The 26,307-nt window shown below is 43.0% G+C and overlaps 1 protein-coding gene across 3 annotated transcripts in view; it reads right to left on the bottom strand.

Moving 5' to 3' along the window:
- The window catches only part of FOCAD (focadhesin), a 256,927-nt gene that overhangs the window by 6,861 nt on the left and 223,759 nt on the right, over positions 1-26,307 (bottom strand). For all 3 annotated transcript variants that reach the window (XM_068234405.1, XM_068234403.1, XM_068234404.1), the window contains exons 33-40: positions 25,548-25,619; positions 22,475-22,577; positions 16,057-16,137; positions 13,489-13,617; positions 10,802-10,917; positions 4,481-4,741; positions 1,856-1,945; positions 720-897 (exon numbers count right to left, since the gene is read on the bottom strand). In XM_068234405.1, the coding sequence (XP_068090506.1) occupies positions 720-897; positions 1,856-1,945; positions 4,481-4,741; positions 10,802-10,917; positions 13,489-13,617; positions 16,057-16,137; positions 22,475-22,577; positions 25,548-25,619 (1,030 nt within the window). The remainder of the gene's footprint in view (positions 1-719; positions 898-1,855; positions 1,946-4,480; positions 4,742-10,801; positions 10,918-13,488; positions 13,618-16,056; positions 16,138-22,474; positions 22,578-25,547; positions 25,620-26,307) is intronic.

Below are 26,307 nucleotides of genomic sequence, written 5' to 3'. Positions count from 1 at the left end.
CATGGTTTCCTAGGACTCAGTTCACACTGTACTCTTTTTTAACTAAAAGCTTTTTTTTACAATGCACTGCTATGGAAAATGAAAATATCAGTTTTTCAGCGTATAGTGTAAAAGAGGCCTTACACTCTGACATTTATCACAGGTGGTGACATCTTTACTGCTGGTACATGCATCTCTGTGGAATGTTTGTTTATTCTTTGTTCTAAAGCCAGTAGAAGTAATAATACTTTGGCCCATCTGCAATTCACTTTTTCTCCTGAGTTTTCTCTTAGGTGATACATTTAAACTTATCAATAAAATGCCTTTTAAGCCACCAGAATGCAAGAAAATACTCCAAATAAGGTGGATAGTACTGTTTCATTTTCTTTTTGGTACTTTTCTAGTTGAAAAATGCTGGAAAGCACTGTATAAACATTGGAAAGTGAATTGCATATGGGCCCTGGTTTCTCCTCCGTGAGGAGAATTCCACAGACCTAAGTAGCCTAGGCTGTTCATTACTGGGAGGGTGGGACTACATACAAATATACAGCAATATATACAGTAGATATAATATGTTTTCCTGATGCTGAAACCAAGGTAATTAATGTAAAAGTGGGCATCTTGACTAGTTTACTACATTCTACTATACAGTATGTTATTACAGTGCCTCTTTAATATAAATCTGCTCTTGTAAATCAGCTAAACGGCTAGTCTGAGATCTACATGATATCTGCACCTACCTGTGTTCTGGTGGCTTATGATGCGTGCTTGATAGAAAGTCTGCAGTAATATCCAGATAATGGCCTGCTTATCTCTGCATTCTGCAGCTACATTAATCACATCGCCCAAGCAGGACAATGGAAGTCGTCCTTGGGAAATTAAATGTAATCGAACAAATGTGGATTTTCCAATGTGCTCCTGAATGTGAAAATGGAGAGTGCACAAATGGTAAAAAGGTTATAAATATAACAATATATTCAAAAATATACAATATTTCTTTGCCAGTTACAGAAATAAAATAAAATATTTCAGAGCAGCATGGTGGTTAAAGCTGTGTACACACACTAGATGAAACTCATCCGAGCCGGCCAATAACTATCCGTTGTGTGTACAGCAGCCCCAACCGCCATTAGCGCTGGCAGATTGCTGCAGCTGAGGGCATTGTTCTCCCAACTCACCTGCGTGACCCCCCCCCCCCCACCACCACCACTCCCCTTCCCCCCTCTCCACATAGCATTACCTTGTAATGTTACTCACTGGGGCAATGCATCTCATACATGTACATGGGGCTTAAAGAAAACTCATAACAAAAAAAACCTCCCCTGGGGGGTACTCACCTCGGGTTGGGGAAGCCTCAGGATCCTATTGAGGCTTCCCCCGTCCTTCTTGGTCACACGGCAGTGGCATTAAAGCTCCCGAACAGCGGGGATGTAAATATTTACCAGGCACAGTATCGGCTCTCTGCTTGGAGATAGTCTCCTGCGCAGTAGAGCGGACCCGACAGAGATTGACTATTTTCGCCTATCTCCATGCGGAGAGCTGCAATAGCGCCCCTGCTGGAGCCAGGAAAGGTAAATAAAGCGCTTGTCAGGCTTGTCGAGGGAGGATTGCCGGACACTTTGGGGGAGCCAGCGCTGGACTGCCTGCAGCTACAGGGATGGGGGAAGCCTCATTGGGTCCCTGAGGCTCCCCCCTCCTGAGGTGAGTACCCCCCCAGGGGAACTTTTATTGTTACAGGTTCTCTTTAAGTGGCCGGTTACTCTGTTCTTATCATGCTCCCCCCTCCCTCCCAGTGAGACCTGCTAACGGGAATATTTTGTGAAAAATACTGATGATACTACTACTACTCCTCTATGATACGAAGTTATCCAGTTACCTGAGAAATGCAGCTTATCCGTTCAGTTTCACTATCGGGCATTTCAGAGATGCATTTAGCAATGTCGATATACAGATCCAGATTTGTCTTCTAATCAGGATTCAAAATATGGTAAAAAAAACACAAAAAAAAACAAAACAAAAAAAACCATAGGTTAATATGGCTGTTTAGATGTATTTCAAACCAAATTACCGTATATACTCGCATATAAGCCGACCCGCATATAAGCCGACCCCCCAACTTTTCCCTGAAAAAACAGGGAAAAATGATTGACCCCCATATAAGCCGGGGGTAGGAAATGCTGGATTGGTGCAGCCCCCCAGTGTGTCCCAGTATAGCTAGTATAGTGCCCAGTATAGGTAGGTAGTGTCCAGTATAGCTAGTAAAGTGCCCAGTATAGCCAGTATAGTGCCCAGTATAGCCAGTTTAGTGCCCAGTATAGCACCCAGTATGGGTAGGTAGTGCCTCAGTTTAGCTAGTATAGTGCCCCAGTATGGCTAGTAAAGTGCCCAGTTTAGCCAGTATAGTGCCCAGTTTAGCTAGTATAGTGCCCAGTTTAGCCAGTATAGTGCCCAGTTTAGCCAGTATAGTGCCCAGTTTAGCCAGTATAGTGCCCCAGTATGGCTAGTAAAGTGCCCAGTTTAGCCAGTATAGTGCCCAGTTTAGCCAGTATAGTGCCCAGTTTAGCTAGTATAGTGCCCAGTTTAGCCAGTATAGTGCCCAGTTTAGCCAGTATAGTGCCCAGTTTAGCCAGTATAGTGCCCCAGTTTAGCCAGTATAGTGCCCAGTTTAGCCAGTATAGTGCCCAGTTTAGCCAGTATAGTGCCCAGTTTAGCCAGTATAGTGCCCAGTTTAGCCAGTATAGTGCCCAGCATAGGTAGGTAGTGCTCCCCCCCGCTGCTATTACCTGCTTAGGCAGCGGCCGCTTCCTAATCCGCGTTCCTCTTCTGAACTTTCTCAGAGTGTATCACAGCAGCGCGCCCGGCGCTGCTGCTGTGACGATGCAGAGTGCAGGAAAGAGCGCGGCTCCCTATAGCGGCGATCTGTATCGCCGTTACCAAGGGAACCGCTCTTTCCTGCCCCCTGCATCGTCACAGCAGCAGCGCCGGGCGCACTGCTGTGATACACTATGAGGCAGGGGTCACACTTACCGGCTTTCGTACGCGTTTTCTGCACAGAAAAACTGACTTCAACTGAGAACTCATGTTAATCAATAAGCAAGGTCACACTTTAATGCAGATTTCGTATGCAGAAAAAAAACTGACATCTTGCGCAATTTGTCAGTTTTCTCTATAAATTACATTAGCTGCTGTAAGGCAGGGGTCACACTTGTCTTTCAGTTTTCTGCAAAGTGTAGAAACTGAAAGAAAAGTGTGACCCCTACCTGAAAGTTTCAGAAGCGGAACGCGGATTAGGAAGCGGCCGCTGCCTAAGCAGGTAATAGCAGCGGCGGCCGCGGGGGGAGCGGGGAGGGGGGGGGGGGGAGCGGGGCGCGGACCACCCACCACTCACCCACCAGGGAAGACTCGCATACAAGCCGACCCCCCAACTTTTGACCCCCTTTTTGGGGGTCAAAAATTCGGCTTGTATGCGAGTATATACGGTACGTAGGTTGGCAGACAGAATTTGTTATTCTGTGACTTATGGTATGCACACTGACCAGTTCTCATGCAAATAACTGACTAGAAAGTGGTAATTGTTGCAAAAGACATACAGAGTTTAATTCAGGGATCTTGCTGTGTGATAGAGCCTATTAAAGTGTGCAAATATGCAGTAAAAGATATCAAACAATTCAAGATCACCTACAAAGCACTTTACAGGTACATACCTCCAGTTACCAAGTTATAACCAACTTCGCTCTGCCTGCTCCCCCTGCCGCTGAGCCCACCCACCTGCCGCTCCGCCTGGCACCCTGTGCGGCCACACAACTTGCACGCCCCGTAAAAATGAGCCCTAATCGCCTGCACAGTTCAGAATTGCTTGGCACTGTTAAAAGTAACTTTCACGTGGCTGCGGTGTTTGGAGGACCCGGGCAATGGAACGTGGGGAATGCTAATGACAACGCGCAGCGCAATCACATTGAGAATAAGGTAATCTAGCCCACCATGGGCTTAAGTCCACAATTTAGCAGTTCAGGCCAGGGCCCTTTAAGTGGACAAATAATGCCGTACGGCAGAATTCTCCTCTATATACCATCACTCTTCCTGTACTTTCTGTTGCACTTGGAGAAAGCAAAATCTGAATATTTTACCTTTCCCTTATTCTATCTCAGAAGTCACTTTTCTCTGTGTAATTTTTGTGAATTCTGAATACCTGTGAATGGTTCAATACCCTCTGTAAAGTACAACAGCAGAGTCCTTGCTGTATACCATAAATGTAATATAAATGTTTGAAATGTCAGATTTTTGTGCTAAAATACTGCTTATAAATATGAGCGAGAAGGTGCCACATGGACATCATATCACCCAGGAAATGATCTCCATATCTGGGGAAATTATAAAATCATAATCTCCTCTTTCCAGTAGCCTCTGCCCATGGGTTAGGCATGTACAGTATTACGAAGCTGAATACAGACTGAATAGAATCAGTGGAACAGAGACACGCAGCAATTAGAGCTGTATGTACCTGGATCTCATCTGGCAACAGCTGGAAGATCTTCTCTGTGGTTTTGCACAGGAAGCTCCAGCACTGTTGTGGGGGGTTGGGAAGCTTCATAGCCTGGCTCAGACCCAGCAGAACATTTCTGGATATCTCTACGTCACGGAGCTTGTCCTGGGCCTCAAAATGTGCAATCATGAACACATCTGCAAATGTTTGTAGCTTATCTTCAGAGACATGCTTCATCCACTGAGAAAGCGATGTCATCAGGTAGGAGCGCGTTTGCACCTGTAAAGAAAAATCAATATCTGACTGAGAACATGGACTATCACAATTCAAAACTCTCTCTCATGTCCTTTATTTATCGGAGGGAAAAAGATAAAATGGTGACATTTGAACATGTCCAGGAATCATTACGGTTCCAATAAATGTTGACTGCCTGCCTGTCAACTTCAAAAGAAGGAACCCAAATTACAAACAGCATAATTTGGTTGCCGGCAGAAGCTGGCAGGCAGCTGAATTACATCTTACCTCACAGTCCACGGTGGCCTGGAGAGGGAATAGTAATTAAAGCTGCCGGGGCTTTTGCAAAAGCAGTGTGAGACGTTTTTTCGACTTCACCCTGCACCCAAATTCTGGGCACCTTAATTACATGTACACCTATTACATGGATGTGCCAGATCCAGTATGCATACAGGTGTACAGTAAGGAAATCATAGCATTATGTTTCTTTCAATAAGTTTTATCGACAGAATTGCTTCTCCACTGTTTGCTCTGCCTTTTCTTCTGCTCATCCTAGATAAAACAACAACTCCTACTAGAGCTCAGTCATGCACAGTTCTTGTCAGTTATGTAATAAGGCTTCAGGGCGAAAGCAAAACTGTCTTAACTATTTCAGGGCCTTTTTTTTTTTTTTTTAGCATGTTTTTGCTGACTTCTTGTTTTGGCAAGAGGTGGGTAAAGCTATCGAGACAGATATACAAATATTTTTGTTGTGTGGCAAAGAGTAAGAGCAATTGTCAAAATGTTATTTCTGCCGTTCATCTGGGAACAACGTGGCTTATATTAAAGGCATCAGGGCCCTGTGGACAGAACATGATGAAAGATCTCTCCAGTGAGGAGACAGTCAGCATTAAAAATCCAAAAGCGGGTTTAACCCCTTTCTACACCAACCAACACTGGAATATATTTATTTCTGCAGTTGGGCTTTATCGTGTACCAGAGATATCAATAAATAAAGATTTGGTAACTACCCAGGGCTTCCTCCAGCCCCATAAGCACCGCTGAGTCCCTTGCAATCCTCCCGAGTGCCTCCGTTCTCCAGCTATAAGTCCCAATAACTGGCTCAGCCATGTCAGTCGGGCTCTCCTGCGCATGCGCAGAAGACCCTGCTCCGCACATGCGCAGAAGAGCCCGGCTGACGTGACTAAGCAAGATTGCAAGGACCGATAGCCGGAGAACGGAGGCACTCGAGAGGACAGCGAGGGATTCAGTGGTGCTTATGGGGCTGGAGGAAGCCACAGGTAAGTACCAATTGGGGACAGATGTCAGCTCCCTACATTGCCCCTGCCACTATTAAAAACACAGTTATATCAGAGACACTTAAAGCAGTAGGAATAGCCATATTATGCCAGGGAAAAAAAAACACATATATAAGTAGATAAATACTTGATCTACTTAGATAACACAAGTATTGTACTGTCTACATTTTAATTTCAGTCAATGTTATATAGTAAATGAAGAGAATTCTGTTCCTGGTGGGAATCATGTCTTTTGCCCACAGTTTAGGCTAAATCCTGATGTCATTTCTGCCCTTTACTTATTTTTATTTCCTCCTCCAATTGCTGAGTCACCTCAGCTTTGCTTGTAAAAACAAGTGAGCAGGGGATCGTGTTCCAGATAAGCAGCAAGGCAGGGAAACACATGGAAGAGGAGGAATATATTATAGATAAAAAGAACTCCCAGCATGCAACTGTTTGGCACTGACTACTAAAGGGCCAGTGCTCCTTAAGTATGTGATAACTCCAAAGCATAACAGCAGAAAACGTTTTGAAAGTTTTGAATGCAGGATTAGCATCTTTATCACTTAATACACTCAGACCAGTTGCTGTTGAAATTTGATTTTTATGGTGACAATCTCGCTTTAAGGTGGCCACACACCATACATTTTTTTAAATATCTGTTCAATTCAAAAATAGCAATCAATTTTTCTAACTGATTGTAACAATTCAAAAATCTGACCCATGTACCACACACATTTTTCCCTAATCATGAATAGAATAAAAGAATCAAAAGCTCAGAAAAAAATTGACAATCCATCACACACCATACAATTCTTGATAAAGTTGGTCTGAAATTTCCAACTTGTCCAATCTCCAAAAGTCGAAAAAAAAAATGGGAAATTCGATCGGATACAAAAAAAAAAAGCTCTGGATCGAAAACAAAGAAAAGCTCCCGATTTTTGGGGACAACTGATCGAAATTATCGAATTGGTGAAAAATTTGATCTTTTAATTGTATGGTGTGTGGCCACCTTTAGGCAGAGTTCACACTTATCCATGGATATTCCACATGTCCATTTCTGCATTTTGAGTTTTTTGTGGTTTTGTCCTTAGTAGTTTTTCCTCAGCAATTTTGCAGTTTTTATGCGATTTTTTATGCAAACTTATGAAGTCAATTTATACGAGAATGTAACTAATTAAATCGGATGTTATTTTTGCAAAACAAATGCGATTTTTCCATTGACTTTTTAATTGCACATGGAGAAATGCAACACTGCAGTGGGATTTAAAACTGTAGAAAAATCGCAAAATGCATAAAAAAAAAAAAAAAAAAAAAGACGCAGGTCAAATGTCATGCCATTGAAACAGAATAGATGTGCGACCAATGCAAAATCACGCGTCCACATGTTCAATACGAATGGGGCAAGGTGCAATTCAGTGCGTCAGACACAGGTAATGGTAATTTAGAATATGCAGACATTACATTTTGCAGCTCTGATTAGTTATGTTAGATGGCAATGCACTTTAGTAAAACAATGTTATTTAGGTACATAGAAAATGACAGTGATGAGATCTAGTGAAGAAATGTTTACTTCTTTAACCCTTTAGCAGCCAATTTATTTAGAGGCCTGCAAGCGGCTCCAGGCCTTTTTTTTTTTTTTTTACAAAAGAGGGCCTATTTATTTTAGCACTTTTTTTATTTGTTACATTTGTTTGCTACTAAATAGTACTGCTGTAATGTGTATTTATGTCCATTGTGGGGCAGTATGAGACAATAATGTGTGTTTTCTGTTAGCAGGGAGAGAGATCAAAGCATTCAAAGAATCTACAGCACAAGGGGCCATATGCAATTCACTTTTTCACCTGCGTTTTCTCCTAGGTGATATTTTTCCAAATTGTAAATAAAATGCTTTTCAAACTCGCAGCAAGCAAACAAATACTCAAAATAATTTTGATTGTACTTTTTCAACTACATTTTGGTAGTTTTCCCATTGCAAAGTGCTAAAAATGTACTTTAAATGGAAGATGAAAAATTATCGCGTAGGAGAAAACTCGAGAGAAAAAGTGAATTGCATATGGCCCAAGGAGTTCTGTCATTTGAGGTCAAAAGCAGCTCTCTTATCTCAAACGAGATAACTCTAGTGAAGCTGCTAGTGGATTAAAGGATTTATGAAGTGAAAAAAAATCACAAAAAGCTTTACTTACTTGGTGCTTTTTCCAGCCCCTAGAAGTGTGTCTCTGGTCCCTCGCTGCAGTTCTGTTTTCCTCCACGGTCCCCATCAGCCCGTAATGATCGGCGGCTTCTGCAATCATGCTCCCGTCTATCTTGTGTTGAATACACACCATGCGTTTCCGCGTCGAATGCGTCCGTCGATATGCATCGATTCGATTATTTCCGAACGCATTCCGATGATTTTTAGGTCGATTGCCATGTAAAGTATGGCAAATAGACCTAACAATCCATCAAAACGTGAATCGGACATGTCGGAAATAATCAAATTAATGCATATCGACAGACGCAACGAACGCAGAAACGGATGGTGTGTATCCAGCATTGGATCCACTTTAATGCATGGGCAGCACGGTGGCGTAGTGGTTAGCTCTCTCGCCTTGCAGCGCTGGGTCCCTGGTTCGAATCCCAGCCAGGGCACTATCTGCAAAGAGTTTGTATGTTCTCTCCGTGTCTGCGTGGGTTTCCTCCGGGCACTCCGGTTTCCTCCCACATTCCAAAAACATACGGATAAGTTAATTGGCTCCCCCTAAAATTGGCCCTAGACTATGATACATGCACTACATAATAAAGACATATGGCAATGGTAGGGATTAGATTGTGAGCTCCTTGAGGGACAGTTAGTGACAAGACTATATATATATATATATATATATATATATATATATATATATATATATATAGTCACAGGAGCTCTAGTGGCTGACCGCACTTAGCCTTCTAAACGATGCCAGCGCACAGATCGTGCGAACTCTGGTCGCCGTCAATGCGCAGGAACCGTTAAGAATTGGCCGCGGACAAACCAGGAGGGCGCCTGTGAGATACGGGTGATTACCACGTCACCTACTGGTTCAGAGTAAACTGCCACCACCGCGGTTACTATGGGACCGTGGGGCCCACTAACTGACTGACTAATCCTGCGAATAAAACGGTTAAACACACGATATTCTGTCTAGCCAACAACAAACAAACAGTAGCGTATCTTCAGAGACCCGGGATCAGTTCTGTGTGTGCTGATAAGCAGGGTAGCGGAAAGTGAATGACTTGGAGAAAGTCGTTTATTCACGCAATATAAATAATTAATATATACAGACAATTTATTAAAAATCACAATTATTAAGACAGTAATAGCCAGTATGAAAAATAAAAGAAGGGAGAAAAAATACTTAGTTCCTGGAAAGATGTCCTTATTGTGGGAAGAATCATAAAGTTCTTGGTTTCAAAGTCCAGAGTTCAGACCAGGTGGATGCCAGCATATCCTCAAGCTGGCATCTCATGAGTTCAAGATGTTTCAGTGTGGAGGACCCTGAGTTTGGCTCCTCTGCCATTCTTATGCCCCTGATTCAGTAGGAGGAAGTGAGGGCGGGCCCACACACCCCCCTAGAACATGAGATGAGTCCTGCCCTTGTCCTGGAGACCAGAAATCATGCCTTAACCATATATGGGCTCTATCTCACAGAACCGTACAGGTCAGGGCAGATTTACTAATATTTTCAGGTCTGCCTCGATGTACCCAGCAGTCTGATACCAAACATGAGGGGTGGGACCCCTGTGATACCATTAGGGCACTGTTGAACTGCCTAACGGGCAGTCTTTACCTCAGAAGGTTCTGAAATGTTCTCAGAACCAACGCCAGGCAGGGCCCTACCTGCTCTGTTAGTTTGGAGGGTCTGCCAGCCTGGCAACACAGAAAATATGATACATATAGCAGTTTATGGAATATGAGAGACCCCTGGGATTTATACCAGGTCATTCCCAGGCAAAGGTTCTTTGAAGTTGGCAGCAGCAAGCCACATGTCGGCTCCCTGCTGGGAAAAGGAGTCGGAGTGTCTGAGTTTCCTCACTCTAAATTGGTTCTGTCATGGTGTTTGTCACCTTATACCTGATGGGTGGGCCATCAGCACAGCTTGAAGCCAGGGACTCTCTGGGCCCAGGCTCATTAGCATATCAAAAGGGCCAACCAGCATTTAGGCTGGGGCTCTCTCTCTGCTGAGAAAAGACTGCAGCTGCCCCTACACACTCAACCCGGATTGTACCGTTTTGAAGCGCAATCGATGCAGGGAATCGAGTGCGATTGCTTTTTCTTCACGGTCGTCCAGGACGCGCCTGCGTCCCCGCAATCGTCCGTGACATATATCTACATATATATATATATATATATATATATATACATATATATATACACATATATACATACATACAATGTACAGCGCTGCGTAATATGTCGGCGCTATATAAATACTAAATAAAATAAATAAATAAAAAAAAATGCAGTAAAATCACTGTACACTCTCGTGATTTTTGAACAATTGCAATTAGCGCAATTTTTAGCGGTTTAATCGAGATCGCTCTAGAATCGCAATAGAATGCTACATGTAGCACGTTGCGGGTAAATCGCGAATTGGCCGTGATCAGCGGCAATCTTGGCAGTGAGATCACTATCATATAGTTCGTATTTCGTTAGGTAGCTGGAATCACCCGCTAATCGCCCTAGTGAGAACGGGCCCTTAGGCTGGGCCACACTACGACGGGTTTGTGCCATGGATGGAAAGAGTTATATTGCACGATATCACTGTTGTAATTTGCACCATTAATTTGTATGTAAGCATGAACTCACAGTAAGACTGTACAGTAATGGTGGAACCACCCACATCCCAAGGAGAACAGCTGCATTCTGGGAGGACTGGGCTTGAGTCACTGCAATCTCGATACACAGTTTCTGGATTTCCTCACCTGTGTGAAATACATGCCATAGAAAAAACAAACAGACAAAAAAAACCTGTTTAGCAGTAAATACAAAATACACAAAGGAATATCTGCAATTGATTTTTACTCCTAGGGTTGCAAAATGAAATGATTTGAAATAGCCCAGTGAAAAAGAAAAAAACCTCAGTAGTATGAGGATGTTCCTGAGCATCAGAACTAACTACCATGTGACTTGAAAAGTAATTCCAGAATCTCGCTTGGAAGTATTTTACTACAATAAAGATCCAATGGCCCTCATTCAATTAAAATTTTCTCTTAAGTTTTCTCCTAGGACATAAATGTTTCACCGTCTGTGTAAAATAACTTTTTGACACTCTACAATTGGAAAAAATACAAAAAGTACTGTCAAAATTATTTTCTTTCTTGCTGGTGATTTAAAAGGCATTTTATTATCAAGGTGTAAAAATATCCCCTAGGAGAAAGGCATGCATATGCCTCCTGCACGTCACTATGGTAACTCATCCAGCCCCACTGGAAGTGATGCCACATGGAGCCCTGTTCAGGGAAGCCATGACGACTTGCTCGGAAGCACCGGCGACATTCGAGGCATGCAACACGCAGGGCTATAAGCCTGCAAGATAGAGTGGTGAGTGCATATGCTAGTGAGAGGAACAGGGATGGACTACATGTGGGGAGTGTCGGATGAGGCTTGTGAGGGCCGGGGCATGTATTGTGGCTGCCACCCAGCATGGCTGAAAAATTCAGGTCTGACTTGAGCCTACAGTATATGCTGCTGTAGATTATATTGTCCAATTTGGTGTTTTGTTTTTCATACAATAACATTGATGTAATGTTTGCTTGTACTCCTAAAGAAGCCCATATTAGGTAAAACATGTTGAGGTAGACATGTCACTGTATACAGTGCACCCCCTTTGTGTTTAAAGGGGCACTATGGCGAAACATTGTAAAATTTAAAATATGTGCAAACATAGACAAATAAGAAGCATGTTTTTTTTTTCCACAGTAAAATGAGCCGTGAATTACTTTTCTCCTATGCTGCTGTCACTTACAGTAGGTAGTAGAAATCTGACAGAAGCGACAGGTTTTGGACTAGTCCATCTCTTCATGGGGAGATTCTCAGGGATTCATTTATTTTCAAAAGCATTTAGTGAATGGCAGTTGCTCTGTCCAACTGCCAAAAAACTGTGTAGTGAGCGGGGAAGATGGCCAGCATCATTGTTTAAATGCTTTTTAGGGAATATCTTTATAAAGAATAAAAGCCTTGCTGAGAATCCCCTATGAAGAGATGGACTAGTCCAAAACCTGTCACTTCTGTCAGATTTCTGCTACCTACTGTAAGTGACAGCAACATAGGAGGAAAGTAATTTATGGCTCATTTTACTCTGGAATAAACGTACTTCTTATTTGTCTATGTTTGCACATTTTTATAATTTTACAGTTTTTCGCCATAGTGTCCTTTTAATTTATAAGTTAGATTTATTGCAGTTTTTATCTGTAAAGGTCTGAGCCCACTAATGCAGTTGTGCGCATAGGTTTCCACTTTTCAGCATCAGTAACATTGATGTGTTGCTGAAAAGCGGACACAACTGCGCACAACTGCGTTAGTGGGCTTAGGCCCGAAGCAAATTGTGCCAGACTGACCGGGTAAGACACTGCACCGGCACTCGAACAATCAGGGACAGTGCTTCACTAAGGTGTATGTGTACTCATACATACAGCGTACAAGTCATGAACTATATCTTCTGCCAGTGTGTACAACAGTGTAATTAACATCCATTTATGGTAGAAGCCATAGTTGGGGTTTAAAGAGAAACTCCGACCAAGAATTGAACTTAATCCCAATCAGTAGCTAATACCCCCTTGTACATGATAAATCTATTCCTTTTCACAAGCAGACCATCAGGGGGCTGTATGACTGATATTGTGGTGAAACCCTTCCCACAAGAAGCTCTGAGTACCGAGGTACTTCTGGCAGTTTCCTGTCTGTGAACCTCGTTGCCTTGTGGGAAATAGCTGTTTACAGCTGTTTCCAACTGCCAAAACAGCATGCAGCAGCTACATCACCTGCCAACAGTATAAATGTCACCATATAATAAATGTCAGAATATAAATCAGGGATTTAAAAGATGTTACAATGGGCAAACACTGACTAAATCATTTATACATAATTATTGTCAAAATTAAGCACTTTTTTTTATTACATTATTTTCACTGGAGTTCCTCTTTAACATCTAAGCCCATACAGAGCAACCCATCCATACAGTCAGCTGGAGGGCTAGCTACTCCCAACCCCTCGAAAGCATTGTTATATGGAGGTGGTGTGTGTGGAGGGGGTGGGAGAGGGCCCCCGAGGACCTAGTGCAACAGAGCATTTTATTGTCTAAGTGTAAAAATTTAATGTAGGAGAAAATGTAAATTGAATAAGAGCCAAGGAGTCACCACAATGGGAATGTTTGCTATAAGGCCCATCTGTGCTGCCACATACATCAAGCAAAGAAAGTAGATTGCATTTAGTTTTCTTTGAGTTGCACACACAAGCTTAGATCTGAAGCTTCATATCCATCTGCATTAACTTACCAAAATTGAGCCTCATTAAAGGAGCAAGAATGGAGGCCCAGTTGACGGGTGGATACTGATATTCAGGGGCAGATGCAGCAATAGAAGAGATACACACCTTGACCAAGGATGTGGGGATCAGTTCAGGGCCTGTAAGACATGATACAGAGTTAGTGACCTATTCAAATGCTAAAGCAGGGAGTCTGTTAGCTGATGAGCAGCACCAATTGTTAGATACAAGCTCTGGTACCGCCTACATACATACAGTGTGAGTGAAAAGTATACACACCCTGTAAAATAGCCACTTTTCTGAAAAAAGATAATTTCTCAAGCCAGTAATCTTTGTTTAGCAGGGATTATCATAAGACCGGCATCTCAAGAGTGCCATTATTTCCCACCTTGTTTATGAACCCACACTATGGGGAGTCACTTGACTGACAGGTGGTTAGACCCTTACTAGTCAGAAGTCTGAAGGCTAAAAACAGTTGACTCTGAACACACAGTGACCTGATGGGAAAAGAAGTATCCCAGAAAAGGATAGGCGTTCCAAAATAAAGTAATAACAATAATAAATAATTTGGCGAGGATTGTGGGGGCAGGGAAAAATTATCCTCTTAGTTGTGGTCAATTTATAACCCCAGAAAATGTACACATTATGAGGGACGAGCAATATCAACCTTGCGACTAGGTAAATCAGAGGTAGGCCCCAGAGCAAAAAATAACTGAACAGATTTAAGTCTCACTGCGGCCAAAACTTGGTAGTAACTATAGTGAAGAGTCAGGGGGACAGGTGACAAACCATAAGGAAGCACAATAAGTCGTAACACCTTACTTTTCATTGAAGGTAAATGGCAAATCTCAGGAAGGGCTGCGGGTTCAGGTGAGGTAGTTGAAGTTGGCGTCCATTAAATTTAGGCATGCCAGAAATGACTGACCCTGTATGACATTTGTCACAGACGTGTAAGTGCGGAACTTACCTTAGTGATTAAAGTTGAGACCCTTTCGATTCTAAATAACAAATTTGATCTCCCTGTGGTTACTTGACCAGGAACACTGGTGAATAATGCCCTCTCTTCTATGACAAGATGTTGCTTCCCTTCTAACTCTCTGTTGCAGTATTTTTTGAATGGTCGATTGTAATGCTACAGCCTCTGCTGGACTCCTGCTCTGGGATTAGCAATAGTGTGAAACCTGGTGAGACTATGATCTCTAGTCTGTATCAACAGTAACCCTTACAGTGAAAGTTTACACTTGAAGCAAAGCATAACACACAGCAACAAACGGCCAATCAAAATGGAGGATCTCAGTGCTCCAAAAATGCTGCAGCATTCTCAAAATAAAGCCATCCCTCCTCGTCATGGTTCCTTCCCTCCTTAGGACTGACCCACTCATACCAGCATACAAGCAGACAATTCATGCATACAACTTGAAATTTAAACTGGGATCAACTAGAGTTCTTAACCTTTAAATAAAGGGAACACACACATATACATGTGTCCAACAAGCCATTCAAGGAGCTAGAACTTCTCATTAATACCATTGTAATAATGGGCTGTAGTGGTGTAAGGATAGGAGAGGTACACCTTTACCACTACAGCCCATTATTGCAATGGTGTAAGAGAGAGTTTGTGGCACAAGATCTGAAGATGCCAGGAAGCCCCCACCCATCTTTTAAAGAGACACTGAAGCGAAAAAAAAAAAATTATGATATTATGATTTGTATGTGTAGTACAGCTAAGAAATAAAACATTAAGATCAGATACATCAGTGTAATTGTTTCCAACAACAACAACTAACATTTGTAAAGCGCTTTTCTCCCATGGGACTCAAAGCGCATAAGCATGGCTCCGACCATCGTGGTACAGAGGAAGAATTTTATGTCTGGAAATGCCAGGCTAAACAGGTGGCTTTTCAGTCTGGATTTGAATAGCTCCAGGGATGATGCTGTCTTTACTGGGTGTGGCAGGGAGTTCCAAAGAGTAGGAGCAGCATGACAGAAGGCTCTATCTCCAGATTTTTTGAGGTACACTCTGGGAGTGACCAAGTTTATAGAACTTGCTGATCTGATCTGATCAGTACAGGAAGAGTTAAGAAACTCCGGTTGTTATCTCTATACAAAAAAGCCATTAAACTCTACGACTTTCAAAGTCGTGGAGAGGGCTGTTTTCTGACTTATTATCTCAACTGTTAGTTAATTTTTTTACTTTTCCTCTGCCAGAGGAGAGGTCATTAGTTCACAGACTGCTCTGAAAGAATCATTTTGAATGCAGAGTGTTGTGTAATCTGCACACATTAGAGAATGATGCAATGTTAGAAAAAACACTATATACCTGAAAATAAAAATATGAGAATATTTTCTTTGCTGCTAATCTTCTAGTAATTATTCATAGTACACAACCAATTCATTATATCATATATTTTTTTTCGCTTCAGTGTCTCTTTAACATAAACAAAGATGAAGCAAAATTGGAATAGTGAACAATATGATCTCTCTCTCCATTGGATGGGCAGAAATGCATTCAAGCACTGTTGGCTTTACTACAGGTATATGACAAAAACCTAATGGTTGCAAGGTAAGAGAAACTGTACCTTTTTTTCCAGCTGAAATGAGGAAGTCTGTGATTACACGTATTAGACTTCTTTCAGGCAGGTAGCTGAAATCTGGAGGAACTGTAACAAAATGCACAAGTTACACAGATGTGAAAATGATACTACAGTACAATACACTGCAGGCATGATGCGCAAAAACAGGTTTGCATTATGTGTAAATCCATTATTGTAAAGGGAAAGACCAGCATCATCTCTATTTATACAGGGAGTGCAGAATTATTAGGCAAGTTGTATTTTTGAGGAATAATTTTATTATTGAACAACAACCATGTTCTCAATGAACCCAAAAAACTCATTAATATCAAAGCTGAATATTGTTGAAAGTCGTTTTTAGTTTTTTTTTAGTTTTAGCTATTTTAGGGGGATATCTGTGTGTGCAGGTGACTATTACTGTGCATAATTATTAGGCAACTTAACAAAAACAAATATATACCCATTTCAATTATTTATTTTTACCAGTGAAACCAATATAACATCTCAACATTCACAAATATACATTTCTGACATTCAAAAACAAAACAAAAACAAATCAGTGACCAATATAGCCACTTTTCTTTGCAAGGACACTCAAAAGCCTGCCATCCATGGATTCTGTCAGTGTTTTGATCTGTTCACCATCAACATTGCGTGCAGCAGCAACCACAGCCTCCCAGACACTGTTCAGAGAGGTGCACTGTTTTCCCTCCTTGTAAATCTCACATTTTATGATGGACCACAGGTTCTCAATGGGGTTCAGATCAGGTGAAAAAGGAGGCCATGTCATTAGTTTTTCTTCTTTTATACCGTTTCTTGTGGAGTACTTGGACGCGTGTGATGGAGCATTGTCCTGCATGAAAATCATGTTTTTCTTGAAGGATGCAGACTTCTTCCCGTACCACTGCTTGAAGAAGGTGTCTTCCAGAAACTGGCAGAAGGACTGGGAGTTGAGCTTGACTCCATCCTCAACCCAAAAAGGCCCCACAAGCTCATCTTTGATGATACCAGCCCAAACCAGTACTCCACCTCCACCTTGCTGGCGTCTGAGTCGGACTGGAGCTCTCTGCCCTTTACCAATCCAGCCACGGGCCCATCCATCTGGCCTATCAAAACTCACTCTCATTTCATCAGTCCATAAAACCTTAGAAGAATCAATCTTGAGATATTTCTTGGCCCAGTCTTGACGTTTCAGCTTGTGTGTCTTGTTCAGTGGTGGTCGTCTTTCAGCCTTTCTTACCTTGGCCATGTCTCTGAGTATTGCACAACTTGTGCTTTTGGGCACTCCAGTGATGTTGCAGCTCTGAAATATGGCCAAATTGGTGGCAAGTGGCATCTTGGCAGCTGCATGCTTGACTTTTCTCAGTTCATGGGCAGTTATTTTGCTCCTTGGTTTTTCCACACGCTTCTTGCGACCCTGTTGACTATTTTGAATGAAACGCTTGATTGTTCGATGATCACGCTTCAGAAGCTTTGCAATTTTAAGGGTGCTGCATCCCTCTGCAAGATATCTCACTATTTTTGACTTTTCTGAGCCTGTCAAGTCCTTCTTTTTACCCATTTTGCCAAAGGAAAGGAAGTTGCCTAATAATTATGCACACCTGATATAGGGTGTTGATGTCATTAGACCACACCCCTTCTCATTACAGAGATGCACATCACCTAATATGCTTAATTGGTAGTAGGCTTTTGAGCCTATACAGCTTGGAGTAAGACAACATGCATAAAGAGGATGATGTGGTCAAAATACTCATTTGCCTAATAATTCTGCACTCCCTATATTCTCTTTATTTTTTAAGAAGTCATGTACAGCCAAATGTGACATTTCGGAGCATCCTGCTCCTTTATCAAGCTGGGCAAACTACACACTAAACATTCACATCGCAGTATCCACCTATTTATACACACACATAATAGGCAATGGACCAATCCTGGCTGGAAACCACCTAGACAATGACGTGGGTCACCGGACCTGATGGGGAACTTCAGGGCCCATTGTCTATTAGTCGCCAGCTCCCGAGTACCCTCCCTCCCCGACACACGTAGTGTATGCGGAAGAAGCAGCTCCATTTTCCCTGAACATGCGCACAGGAACCTACTCCTACACTGTCCATCGCCGTCTAAAGATGGACTTGATGGAAAACCGCAGTGTGGTATAGCAGGGGAGGTGGCGAAACTCACCGCTCTTACACCCAACAGGACATTATTTCGGTGACAATGGTCTCTATTATTAAAATATTCTTCACAAAATGTCTGCTAATGAGTTATGCAAACACATTTGCTTCTGATTTTGCCTGTGTTCCACCTCACAAAACCTAGCTGTCAATCGTCCAGGAGTCTCACCATAAATGGTTCCTCTGCCATTCTCCATAAACTGTTCTCGTCAGATTATGGATCAAACCACTGAGAAAGCTCTGTGGAAAATGGAATAAATAGCTTTGTAATTGTAAAGCCCAATTCCAGGGGAAATTAATGCACTAGTACACTTTTAGAGTGGGTAGGGGTTGGGACACCTATTAAATCTCCCTTTCTTCCTGACCAGAGAATTTCCCTTGTTTCCTGCTTTTTTTGTAGGTAGAATGGGGCAGATAGAATATGCAACTAGTTATATTGCTTTCCCCTTATGTTTTGTTCATAGACTGCAAGACTTCCTATTAAAGCCTCACAGGCACAGGAATAGAGAAAATATCTCTGTCCTGAAAAACACTATAATCTAGCACATTTGGAATTCTTAGATGTAAACAGAGAAGCTGATATAGATAGACATCCCATAGCTTGATTTTATGAATGAATTAGCTAACATTTGCACACGGCTTTTCTCCCCTAGAGCTGTAAGTGTCTGGGCAGCTAACGGATAAATATGAGAGAGACCCAGAGCTTGGGTGTATCAGGAATCTTAAAAAATAAGTATGGCGTCAAGGGCGTAACTAGAAATCACTGGGCCCCCCTGCGAATATTTGGATGGGGCCCCCCCCATAGGTGCCAAATAATCGTAATGGGGCAGCGTTTCACTGTAAATTAATTGTAAAGTGGGCAGAATTTTACCAGACAATCGTAATGTGGGCCAGAAAATCGTAATGTGGGCACTGCGTTCACCAGAATATCGTAATGTGGGCCAGAAAATCGTAATGTGGACAGAGTTCACCAGAAAATCGTAACGTGGACAGCATTCACCAGACAATCGTAACGTGGGCAGTGTTCACCAGAAAATCGTAATGTGGGCCAGAAAATCGTAATGTGGGCAGAGTTCACCAGAAAATCGTAATGTGGGCACCAGTCACCAGAAAATCGTAACGTGATCAGCAGTCACCAGAAAATTGTAACGTGGACAGCATTCACCAGACAATCGTAATGTGGGCAGCGTTCACCAGAATATCGTAATGTGGGACAGAAAATCGTAATGTGGGCAGAGTTCACCAGAAAATCGTAATGTGGGCAGCGTTCACCAGACAATCGTAACGTGGGCTGTGTTTACCAGAAAATCGTTATGTGGGCCAGAAAATCGTAATGTGGGCAGCGTTCACCAGAAAATTGTAACATGGACAGCATTCACCAGACAATCGTAACGTGGGCAGTGTTCACCAGAAAATCGTAATGTGGGCCAGAAAATCGTAATGTGGGCAGAGTTCACCAGAAAATCGCAATGTGGGCAGCAGTCACCAGAAAATCGCCATGTGGGCAGCAGTCACCAGAAAATCGCAATGTGGGCAGCAGTCACCAGAATATCGTAATGTGGGCAGCAGTCACCAGAATATCGTAATGTGGGCAGCAGTCACCAGAATATCGTAATGTGGGCAGCAGTCACCAGAAAATCCTAATGTGGGCAGCAGTCACCAGAAAATCCTAATGTGGGCAGCAGTCAGTCACCAGAATATCGTAATGTGGGCAGCAGACACCAGAAAATCCTAATGTGGGCAGCAGTCACCAGAAAATCCTAATGTGTGCAGCAGTCACCAGAAGATCGCAATGTGGGCAGTCAGTCACCAGAAGATCGTAATGTGGGCAGTCAGTCACCAGAAAATCGCAATGTGGGCAGGAGTCACCAGAAAATCCCAATGTGGGCAGCAGTCACCAGAAAATCGCAATGTGGGCAGCAGTCACCAGAAAATCGCAATGTGGGCAGTCAATCACCAGAATATCGTAATGTGGGCAGCAGACACCAGAAAATCGTAATGTGGGCAGCAGACACCAGAAAATCGCAATGTGGGCAGCAGACACCAGAAAATCGCAATGTGGGAAGCAGTCACCAGAAAATCCTAATGTGGGCAGCAGACACCAGAAAATCCTAATGTGGGCAGCAGTCACCAGAAAATCGCAATGTGGGCAGCAGTCACCAGAAAATCGCAATGTTGGCAGCAGACACCAGAAAATTGTAATGTGGGCAGCAGACACCAGAAAATCGTAATGTGGGAAGCAGTCACCAGAAAATCCTAATGTGGGCAGCAGACACCAGAAAATCCTAATGTGGGCAGCAGTCAGTCACCAGAATATCGTAATGTGGGCAGCAGACACCAGAAAAAAAATGCCCCTGTAAAAAAACAATTCACTTACCTGTCAGGAGTCTGTCCTGGCCTCTGGTGCGCAGCTCCTCCAGCGACGATCCTCCTGTGCACTGCAGCACATCTCCCGCGCTGACAGGCACTGTGCAGGGCTACGGCAAGATGGCTGCCGAAGCCCTGTACTGGAGACACAAATAGTCTCCAGTGCAGGGCTTCTTCGGCAGCCATCTTGCCATAGCCCTGCTCTGCCTGCCGGAGACTATGCAGGCTGCTGGAGCGGGGCTGCGGGGAATGAACTGGCGCAGCGTCTATCAGACGCTGCGGCCAGTTGAGCACCTTGCTGGGGGGTCCAGAGCAGCGCTCCCCCCGCGCACAGTGAGCGGGCCCCAGAGCAGCCCCGGGCCCCCCTGCGGCTGAGGGGGTCGCATCCCCGGTAGGTATGCCGGTGTATGGCGTTAATATATTTCCCACATCCTAAAAGTAAGAATTTAGTCTATGATACTTTAAACTGGATGGGTAATTTAATAGTAAATAAACTCAGTAATAGGTCATTTTGTAAGTTAATAAAACATATTCCTTGATTAAAAAACATTAAAAAAGGTTAAAAGATAAATCAACATAGATAAGCCATAAGTATATGTTCATACATCACATAATCAACAAATATGGTAACATTCCCGCAGAGTATACTTAATTCATAACCTCAATTATTGGTGGAGACACCAATAATTGCTTCCATATATTCATTGAGGTAGTACAGTGCACATGCAAAATGAAAAACAGCAAGTTGATAGGGCAAGCTAGCGAAGCAGCAGCGACTCAAGTGAGATGCCATTTTGTATGTGTATACCAAATTCATAATCTGCTATCCCCAGGGCAGCTGCAGCGTAGCACAGTTACAGAATTTTACCAATTACAGTTTCTCTGTAAGTTCCTGATGCATGTCATGTACAGTTGTGGCCTCTCTGCATAATGTAAGGGGGGGTGAAAGGGGGATTGCAACTGGGTGGTGCTTATAGGGGTAGGGTTGTAGAAGGCAAACACTTCAGAACTCGACCTGGCTATCTCTGCCATACTCTATGGTCAGTTTCACATAGGGAAGCCAGATAATCAATCAGCATGGCCAGGCCAAGAATTTAGCCTAAAAAGTTAGTGCTACTAGGCAAGGATACTTGCCACTAAGCCACAGCACTGCTTTCATGACTCTAGTTCCATTTAAACAGTACCCCAGTGGCAGGCTTTTTGGCTCCTGGCTCACTCCACATCCATATGTTGACGAGCTATGCTCTGTCATAGCAATATATAAAAAGTGGCCTAAAATGGTGGCATAGTGAATAGCACTCATCTTGCAGTGCAGGAGTGCCAGGACACAGCCTACAAGCCTGCTACCCCCCTAATATTAATATGGTTTACAACTGGGCACTTCTGTTCCTACCACATAATAAAAACATTTTGATAGGTTAACTAGCTTCATGACAAAATTGGCCCTAGAATGTGGTAAGGACTTCAGATAGCGAGCTCCCCATAAGGCACAGTTAGTGATATAAATTGTGGAATACCGTACACTCTGTAAACCATCTGTTAGCCTGTATAAAAGTAGAATACGTTTCTGAGTAATGGCAAAGGTTAATCTGATTTGTGTTGCAGGTTCCAACTTTCATTTTTGAAGAAGAAAAAAAGTAAATCTAACATGTGAGTTATTGGGAAGGGAAACTGAGCTGCTTTATTTATAAACCATCCTATGTGCACTGGATATCTAATCATCATATATAAAACCCTCCACATCTAATTACACTTCCCAGAGATTATTTTCTGGCTTTTCACTTAGCAATTCTTCCTATACATGTGTTTTCACTCAAATAAGACAAGATTGCAACTTGCTGCAGATATTCAGTTGAGTGACAATCGGCTAATATTCTGCTCACCAGAAGTCCTGCTCTGAGTTGAGGAAAGACTGGACAAGTGAAGGTGGCCAAGCATCCACGTTGCGTTTGTCTGTAGGCCAATCGCTCCAGAGAAATTAATGATCTGTGGGAAGAAAATGGCTGCATATTCACATTATCTCATACACAGCTTGTTAATAGCAAAAGCTGAACCACCAACAGAACCGTTGTCAAATTGACCTTTTAAAGATGTTTTTTTTTTTTTTTAATAAGTTCCAGATTTCACTTAGTGGCCTTACTGTTTGTATGAAACTTGTGCCATATGCTACTTATCACAAAGCTTGGCTTTCAGACTAAGAGTTCAGATATTTCCACTGAAAAACAACCCAAAGCACTTCTACATTGCAGTTCCTTTAGCACGCAAGCATCAGTGATCAGGGAGTGTTTAGGGTTGTCTTTATAAATCCTTTTAAAGTTGTACAATTCTATATCAAAGGAGAAATAAAGTGAAGCAGCCCAGCATATAATAAGGTCACTGTATTAACAATGTTTGGATCTAAAAGGGAATCTGAAGGGAGAGCAATATGGAGGCAAACATGGTATATCCATAAATCCATTTAACCGAGTGAGGACCGCACAGCTCTGGCCCCTTAACCACCCTGGCGTTCTATTGAGATCGCCAGGGCAGCTGCGGGAGGGTTTTTTTTAAATTAAAAAAAAACTATTTCATGCAGCCAACTGAAAGTTGGCTGCATGAAAGCCCACTGGAGGGCGCTCCGAATCCGTTCTTCTGATCGCCTCCGGCAATCAGAAGTAAAAAGGAAGGCTGCAATGAGCAGCCTTCCTTGTTTGGCTTTCCTCGTCGCCATGGCGACGAGTGGAGTGACGTCATCCGACGTCCTGACGTCAGCCGCCTCCGATCCAGCCCTTAGCACTGGCCGGAACTATTTGTTCCGGCTGCGCAGGGCTCGGGCGGCTGGGGGGACCCTCTTTCGCCGCTGCACGCGGCGGATCGCTGCAGAGCGGCGGCGATCAGGTAGCACACGCGGCTGGCAAAGTGCCGGCTGCGTGTGCTGCTTTTTATTTTATCAAAATCGGCCCAGCAGGGCCTGAGCGGCACCCTCTGGCGGTAATGGACGAGCTGAGCTCGTCCATACCGCTAAGGTGGTTTTAAAGGATAACTGAAACCAGATATATATGGAGGCCGCCATATTTATTTCCTTTTAAACAATGCAAATGTCATGGCTATCCTGCTGATCATCTGTCTCTAATACTTTTAGCCATAGACCCTGAACAAGCATGCAGCAGATCAGGTATTTCTGACATTATTGTCGGATCTGACAAGATTACCTGCATGCTTGTTTCTTGTGCTATTCAGATACTAATACAGCCAAATGCATCAGCAGGTCTGCCAGGCAACTGGTATTGTTTAAAAGGAAATAAATGTGGCAGTCTCCATATTCTTCTCACTACAGTTGTCCTTTGAGGATCAGAGTCTTTTTTTTATTATTTTTTACTTTGAGATCACTGTGATTGGCTCACAGTGATCATAGTGTCAAGAGTCAAGGAAATTGGTTCTAGACATTGGTACACAGCACAGATGAGCTTAGTGCCAGCGGGAACACGTGATTACGTCAGCCATCTCAGGGTTAAACAGCCACAAATGCATCATACATTTTACTATGGGCAGGTCCAGAAGTGTTTAAACAATTCAAACAGTTTGGCTGTTCTGCTGATCTTCTGCCTCTTATACTTTTAGCCATAGACAATAAACAAGCATGCAGATCAGGTGCTCTGACTGAAGTCTGACTGGATTAGCTGCAAGCTTGTTTCAGGTGTGTGACTTAGACAATACTGATGCCACAAAGCTCAGCAGAGAAATGAGTGTGTTCCAGTGTGCCCCATCAATGAAAAATGGCCATATCATGTTAAATCAACCAGCATTGTTGATCGAGCAGGATGGAAGATATTGGTTGATCGCATAGGAACGGGCTACTGATAACACTTTTAAACGACACTGAATACATTTTTGCATTCACAGCATGGAGGCACAACATCAGTCAGATTGCTTAGATGTGAATTGCATAAGACATGGCAGCCTGCCTGCAGTTTGCCAAAAGGTAACTACGTGAAGGACTCTCAGACCATGAGAAACAAAATTCAATTGGTCTGATGAGACAAAGATTGAACTCTTTGGTGTTAATGCCAGGTGTCACATTTGGAGGAAACCAGGCACTGCTCATTACCAGGCCAATACCATCCCTAAAGTGAAGCATGGTGGTGGTGGCAGCAGCATGCTGTGGGATGTTTTTCAGCATTAGGAACTGTGAGACTAGTCAGGATAAAGGGAAAGATGACTGCAGCAATCTACAGAGACATCCTGGATGAAAACCTGCTCCAGAGCATCCTTGCACTCAGACTGGGGCAATGGTTCAGCATTCAGCAGGACAATGATCCTAAGCACACAGCCAAGATATCAAAGGAGTGGCTTCAAGACAACTCTGTGAATGTCCTTGAGTGGCCCAGCTATAGCACAGACTTAAATCCGATCGAACATCTCTGTAGAGATCTTAAAATAGCCATGCATCGATGCTCCCCATCCAATCGGATGGATCTTGAGGGGTGCTGCAAAAAGGAATGGGTGAAACCGGCCAAGGATAGGTGTGCCAAGCTTGTTGCACCATATTCAAAATGAGACTGAGGCTGTAACTGCTGCCAAAGTTGCTTGACAAAGTATTGAGCAAAGGCTGTGAATACTTATGTACATGTGATGTCTTTTTTTTTTTTTTTTTAATAAACTTGCCAAAACCTCAAGTAAACTTCCCCCCCCCCCCCCCCTTGCACTGTCAGTATGGAGTATTTCTAAGGAATTTGGAGGAAAAAATGATTTTAATATATTTTGGAATAAGGCTGTTCCATAACAAAATGTGGAAAAAGTGATGCACTGTGAATACTTTCCGAATGCACTGTATATTGTCTGTCTGTGTCTATGCCTACTCATACATCTGCTGCATATGAATAGAGATGAATAAATATGGTGATTTAAGAAGGAATGCCCAGTTGTTGGAAAATCTGTTTGCCAGCTGTAGGTCACAAGTCATTATACCTTTCTTACCTGAGTGATTGTTTTGATGACTTCATTAAGTTTGCTTTGGAACAAGGATGACTGTATGGCTTCAGATTTCAACTGCAATGAGATGAATCGGTGAGCATGAATTTAAGAAGCTATTCAGTATGAAAGTACTCTGAATAGAAATAAAAACCTGGAACACAGAGTAACCATATTGTATAGCATTACAGTACCACAATGTACCTAGAAGTACCTTTTGTTGGAAAAAATGCCCCCCCACACACTGTTACCTCATGAGTGAAGGTTATAAGCACACACACCCAGATGCGCTGACACTCCACTTCTGTATTTCCCAGCTAGACACCTAGGAATACTTCACCTCTCCCATCCCAGAGAGAACTTCAGCTCCCCAACAATCACCTTCATCCCTCATGAATTCACTAGCATGACTTAGGGCCAGTTTCCACTTGTGCGTTGTAAATCCGTCACGGAAAACGCGCCAACGAATCCGCATGCGGGTGCGGATTCGTTTGCGTTTCCATACGTTTTTTCACGCGATTTCGCTCGCGGTTTGCTCTATGCGATTTTAACCGGCATTTTTACCGGCATTGACATGGGTTTTTAAGCGACAACGCACGCGAAAACACATGGAAAACCACAAGACAAAAACGCTTGCGGTTTTCTTATTAAATTACATTACCAGCGATTCGCGTGCGGGTGTGCAGCATGCAAATTCTGACGGGTCTGGCGTGCAAATTTTTTCTGCACAGCAAAACGCACAGAACTCATGACAAGTGGAAACAGC

This window comes from Hyperolius riggenbachi, chromosome 1 (assembly GCF_040937935.1).
Source record: "Hyperolius riggenbachi isolate aHypRig1 chromosome 1, aHypRig1.pri, whole genome shotgun sequence".
Lineage (NCBI taxonomy): Eukaryota > Metazoa > Chordata > Amphibia > Anura > Hyperoliidae > Hyperolius > Hyperolius riggenbachi.
The sequence above is the reverse complement of the archived record's forward strand: the minus strand, read 5'-3'. Positions and strand labels throughout refer to the sequence as shown.